The sequence below is a fragment of the Candida tropicalis genome, assembly GCF_000006335.3.
Source record: "Candida tropicalis MYA-3404 genomic scaffold supercont3.3, whole genome shotgun sequence".
NCBI lineage: Eukaryota > Fungi > Ascomycota > Pichiomycetes > Serinales > Debaryomycetaceae > Candida > Candida tropicalis.
Window position 1 is genome coordinate 442935 of NW_003020055.1, and position 6000 is coordinate 448934.

Sequence of the window (6000 nt, forward strand, 5' to 3'; positions counted from 1 at the left end):
AATATCACGTGGAGGATGTCACACTTTTTTGAGATTTCTTTTTCTTTTTTTTTGGTATTTTTCTCTTTGGTGGGATTATCAAGAATATCTCATCGCAATTTAAATTTTATATTAGGAAATATCAGATATCAGATATCATTGATCTATATTTACATATCCATTCATCCATCTACACACACACACACAACTAGAAATAATGGCTAAATCATTAAGATCCAAATCTAAATTACAAGCTAAATCAGTCAAGAGAAAAGGTGAATTTTCTAAATATGTTGATGAAAGAAATAAAAGAATTGCTAATAAATTAGCTGAAGAAACTAAAAAACAAAATGAACTTAAAAAACAAAATAATAATAATAACGAAGAAGAAGATAAATCTATGGATGTTGATAAGAAAAAAGTGAGTACTTCTGGTTGGAGAGATTCAAGATCACAAGTATATAAACAAAGACAACTTAAGAATAAGAAAAGAAAGACACTTAAATTTTAAAATTAATATTAGTCGTTATTCCTATTGTTGAAATTTTTTTTATGTATAATAGAGGGTTTATTAATTAATTATTTACATTCATTTCGTTTTAAACATTATTTTCATTTTTATTGCATTTACTATATTTGATAACACGCACATATATATATCTATATATATAAAATTACTTTTTCAATTTATCAGTTAAGTAATCTTCATAACCAATTTCTTCTAAAGTTTCTGCTTTACCTAAAACTTCAGTTTCCATATTCAACATATATTGATTCATTTCAGTTAACCATTTGGAATCATAAGCACCTAAAATTCTGATAGCTAATAATGCAGCATTGGTACTATTATTAATTGCAACAGTAGCTACTGGAATACCTCTTGGCATTTGTACAATTGAATGTAATGAATCAACACCATCCAAAGTAGAACCTTTAACAGGAACACCAATAACTGGTAATGGAGTCATAGCAGCAACCATACCTGGTAAATGAGCAGCACCACCGGCACCAGCAATAATACATTTAAGACCTCTTTTTGGTGCTTCAATGGCATATTCAGACATTCTATGTGGAGTTCTATGAGCACTAACAATTGTAAGTTCAAATGGAACACCAAATTGTTTTAAAATTCTAGCACCAACTGCCATAACTGGTAAATCAGAATCAGAACCCATTATTATACCAACTAATGGAGCTTCTTTTTTAATAGTTAAAGATTCTGGGATTTCTTCAGATTCTCCTAAAATAAATTTCAATCTTGATTCAGCATCTTCCATTGATGAAGTAGTAATATTAATATGACCCATTTTTCTATCTGGTCTAGTTGATTTACCATACAAATATACAGAAGCATGTGGAGTCTCTAAAGCACGACGACAAATTTCCAATTCTTTATTTGGTACTTCTTTATCACCTAAAACATTCAACATGATAGAATTAGTAATTGAAGTGGAAAATTCAGTGAAACCCTTTGGCATAGGTAATCCAGAAACAGCTCTAACATGAGCTTCAAATTGAGAAGTAACACAAGCATCAATAGTATAATGACCTGAATTATGAGGTCTTGGAGCAATTTCATTAATTAATAATTCATTATTTTCCAATAAAAACATTTCAACACCAAAAATACCACAACCTGGGAATGATTTAACTGCATTTTTAGCTAAAATAGAAGCCTTTTTAGCTAAAGTATCAGGAATTCTAGCTGGTGCATAAACCAAATGACAAATATTATTTTGATGAATGGTTTCAACAGTTGGATAAGCATAAACTTGTCCATCAATTGCACGTACAACCATAACTGCTAATTCTTTTGTAAATGGACACCATTTTTCAGCATATAATGGACGATCTTTTAAAAATTCTAAAGCTTTTTCAACATATGATTTATCTTTAACTACAAAATTACCTCTTCCATCATAAGCTAAAGTTCTTGATTTTAACATATATGGATAACCAAATTTATCACCAATTTTATATAATTCTTCAACATTATTAGATTCAACTGAAATAGATTCAGTAACAGCAACTTCATTTTTAATTAAATGTAATTTTTGTAAATATTTATCTTGAATCAATTTAATAGTTTCAGGTAATGGATAAATTTCAATATTTGGGAAGGATTCTTTAACTTTAATTAATGAATCAACATCAACATGTTCAATTTCAACAGTTAAAATATCTGATTTTTCAGCCAATTTAATAATACTTTCATAATTTGTAAATGATCCATCAACATGAGTATCCAAAGCATTAATTTGTTTAGCTGGGGATTTTTCTGCATCTAAAATAACTGTTTTAATATTAAGTCTATGAGCTGCTTCAACGATCATACGGCCTAATTGACCACCTCCTAAAATACCAATAGTTTTATTATCCATTATTGTCTATATTATCGTGTATGGGTGTGTTTAAGTGTGTTGACGGAAAAGAAAAGAGATGAGATGATATTGCTTTGTTGAAATCACGATAAGATTTTTCAAATCTTGAATTTTTGTTTTGCCCCATCTTAAACAACAAAGAAGTCAGAAAAGGAGAACAAATCCCATAATAAGATTAATTTTCTTTTTTTTTTTTCGCCTTCTTTTGATTAACTCTGACACAGCACACGTGATATACTAGCACATGTAGATATACACGTGATATGCAAAGCGGATATAATTTAATTCTACTTTATTTCTTTTTTTTTCATCATAGTTTAAATATACAATGTCTAGCCTTTAAGTTACAGTTCATTGTATTTGCAGTTATACAACATATACAGTCGTTACAGTTTTATTTCGCGCTAGTTTGAGCATAATTTTCAGATCAATGTGTCAAAACTATTTGCACTATCTGCAAAGAAAAGTTCATATTAAGGCGGCCAATATTTTTGATACTAGTGCGCAAAAAATGTTCATATTACGTAACCTCTATTTGTTCATACTAAAAAAGTATGATATATGGTATGAACAAAAAAAGGGCAGCTAGTTTGAAAGTATTATTTACGCTAGTGTGAACATTTTGACTCCATTTACTATGAACAATTAATCTCCCTTACTATGAATTAAATTGTCGCACTCGTATTAATAATTTCTTTGAACTTGGTACGAACTGAAAGTAGAAACACTGTATCGCTTTTCTCGACTTCATACCATTATCGCAGGCAGAACAACGAACACTAGCGCGTAAAAAAATACAGAGGCACTGTAACACTTTTCTAAACATGTTCATTGGAATCAAAATAAATGCGATTATACGAGCCTGTACTCCTTTGTAACATTGGTTTAATCTTTTCAATTTTGCTGGATTTGTAATATTGATCTGTACGTAAGAATACGCAGGTCGATACGATACAAAGAACTTTAAAAATTTTTCAAGAGTTTGTAATAAGTTGATTGCCACGAATTATTACGAAATTCAGATTGTAGCAATTATTTGGAGAATATCACAGGGCAATAGTAAACTGATAATAAACTGTTGTCACATCTTAAGGTCTACAAATTCGTTTTTTATTCAAGATCACAGAAGTTTTATTCTCTAACTAGATTGTTCTTCATTTACTATTAAATGATTTATTCTAAAGACAGGCGACTGGTTTTCATACACTGTTGTGCTGTCCCCCTATTTAATGAACATCCAAATCTGAATCAAATATGTTGAATTCGACACTCGGGTTTTCTTAACTATTTGTGTTTTATCTGTATATATTGATATTTATCTTGTATGGTTTGGTTGCTATAAGAAACTATTGAAATATTTTCTATAGTAAATATTTAGTCTGATCCAGGTTGTGAATAATAAGACCAAGAAAAATTAGCCACGTACCACTTGTACTGATTCCATACTCTATCGTTCGTATTGATATACCGTGAGCTATTAAGCAACATCTGTCTGTTCAATGTATACGCGTCTTTTCCCGAAATCCATCTTGAATATCACTGATAGAAAATGCATCAGTGGCATTCACTATAGGTTAAATTAAGATATGCAAAATTTTACAAACATATATTGAAATGATATCAATACCGAAAATAAGAAACTACTAAATAAAACATGTAATTATAAAAACAGAAAAAGAAAATTAAGCAAAAAGAAAAGCACGTACTACTTCTCGAATAAATTAGCACGAAAGGAAGCAAACGATGATACGAAAATAAAAATTATCCTCAAGAAAGAAAAAAGTTGAATGTGTAAGGATATCTAAGGAAAGAAATTAGTTGAAGAACAACCTCATAATTGACCGAAAAACAAGCTACAGAAATGAAGCAATTTAGCAACATATCAACTTTAGAAAACAGTAATCATAAAGACATAAACCAACCCAAGCAAGATCGAGCCAGTAGAATAATTCATAGCACCATTTTCGACAGGAATGGCAACAGAAATTGGAGTAGATGAAGATGAAACTGTTTGTGGGTACATGGTTGTTATCAGTTGCGAAGAAGCTTGGGTATAACTAGTAGATGAAGCAGAAGCAGAAGCAGAAGCAGAAGCAGAAGCAGAAGCAGAAGCAGAAGCAGAAGCAGAAGCTGTGAAAGTATCAACATTAGTTGGACTAGTTACTGTATTCTCTGATAAAACAATAGAAGCAATATTTGAATCAGAACTGGTATCACCTGCAGATTTACTGATAGTAGGGTTTTCAGTAGAAACAATACTAGATCTTGGTCCTGTACTAAGATCTGTTGAAGTTGAGAATAGGAATGATTCAGTAGTTGTGGATGGAATCATATTTTCTGAAGATGGTGATTCAATACCAGAAGAAAGAAATCCTTGATTAGACTCACTTGATTCAAAGTTTGTATTCTGTGAGCTGTAGATAGATTTAGAAACCAAGGATGAAGACAAATCAGAAGAAACAGCAACAACAGTCGGTGAACTCAATAAAGTAAAGGAAGTAGATGAACTAAAACTGGATGACGAAATTAAATTGGTAGTTGACTCACTAGCCCCAGTAGTTAAAGAGGAACCTGTTGGTTCAATTGATTGTGATTCTGTTGATGAAACTGTTTCTGTGGAAACACTATATGAAGATGATTGTACCGTTTCGGTAGAAGCAACTGTGGAATCTGTTTCAGATGAAAAACTATATGTCGAAGTGGAAATAACTGAATCCGATTCAGATGAATATACCATTTCTATTGATGTAGATACGATAGATAAAATAAATGATGAAGAATCAAAAGTTGCACTTGGGTTTTCGGAATTATCATATGTAGAAGAAATGACCATAGATTCAAATGAAGATGATAATGAAGAAAATGGTGATGGATACACAATAGTGTCTTCAGAAACAACCGAACTTGAGAAAGAATCCAATTCTGAAGATGATGAATAATCAGGGAATGAACTTTGTGAAACAGTTGTGTTGAGCCAATGAGGTTTTGAAGAAGAATCCAGAGAACTTGAATAAACAGCAGAAGGGAAAGACAAAGTAGAAAATGCAGATTCTGTTGACTCGGTAGTTTCCATTGAAGATTCAATAGAAGACTCACCAATAAATTCACTAGTAGATTGAACCCCAGTTTCACTCGATAACCCAGTAATAGACTCAGTGGATTCGGTTGAAGATTCAATAGTGGACTCAGCAGATTCAAAAGATGATTCAATTGAGGATTCAGATGAGGGTTCAACAGTAGATTCAACAGTAGATTCAACAGTAGATTCAACAGTAGATTCAACAGTAGATTCAACAGCAGACTCGGTGGATTCGACAGTAGATTCAGTGGACTCAGAAGTAGATTCAGTAGATTCAACAGTAGACTCAGTAGATTCAATAGTAGACTCAGTTGTGGATTCAATATCAACGATAACAACGGTATCAGTACCACCTGGTGGGTTGGTATATGTGATGGTAGTTTCAACGGAACCATACTCAGTAGTAGTAACGGTTGGATTTGGTGGTTCAATGACAACAACGGAATCAGTACCACCTGGTGGGTTGGTATATGTGATGGTAGTTTCAACGGAACCATACTCGGTGGTGGTGACAGTTGGGTTTGGTGGTTCCGTGACAACAACAGAATCAGTGCCACCTGG

At 32.0% G+C, this 6000-nt stretch overlaps 3 protein-coding genes across 3 annotated transcripts; 1 reads left to right on the forward strand and 2 right to left on the reverse strand. All coding sequences in view use genetic code 12, as the record gives it.

Annotated features, from left to right (window-relative positions):
* Positions 1-196: 196 nt before the first annotated feature.
* On the forward strand, positions 197-490 carry CTRG_02290 (uncharacterized protein; the record flags this gene model as incomplete). The annotated part of the gene is made up of 1 exon (XM_002547947.1): positions 197-490. The coding sequence occupies one exon, from the start codon at positions 197-199 to the stop codon at positions 488-490; it is 294 nt and encodes a 97-aa protein (XP_002547993.1).
* A 163-nt stretch (positions 491-653) lies between these two features.
* Positions 654-2360, reverse strand: ADE2 (phosphoribosylaminoimidazole carboxylase; the record flags this gene model as incomplete). Its single annotated transcript, XM_002547948.1, has 1 exon — positions 654-2360. One exon carries the CDS (start codon positions 2358-2360, stop codon positions 654-656), a length of 1707 nt encoding a protein of 568 aa, XP_002547994.1.
* A 1888-nt stretch (positions 2361-4248) lies between these two features.
* CTRG_02292 (uncharacterized protein) lies at positions 4249-5433 on the reverse strand (the record flags this gene model as incomplete). Its single annotated transcript, XM_002547949.1, has 1 exon — positions 4249-5433. The coding sequence occupies one exon, from the start codon at positions 5431-5433 to the stop codon at positions 4249-4251; it is 1185 nt and encodes a 394-aa protein (XP_002547995.1).
* Positions 5434-6000: the final 567 nt, after the last annotated feature.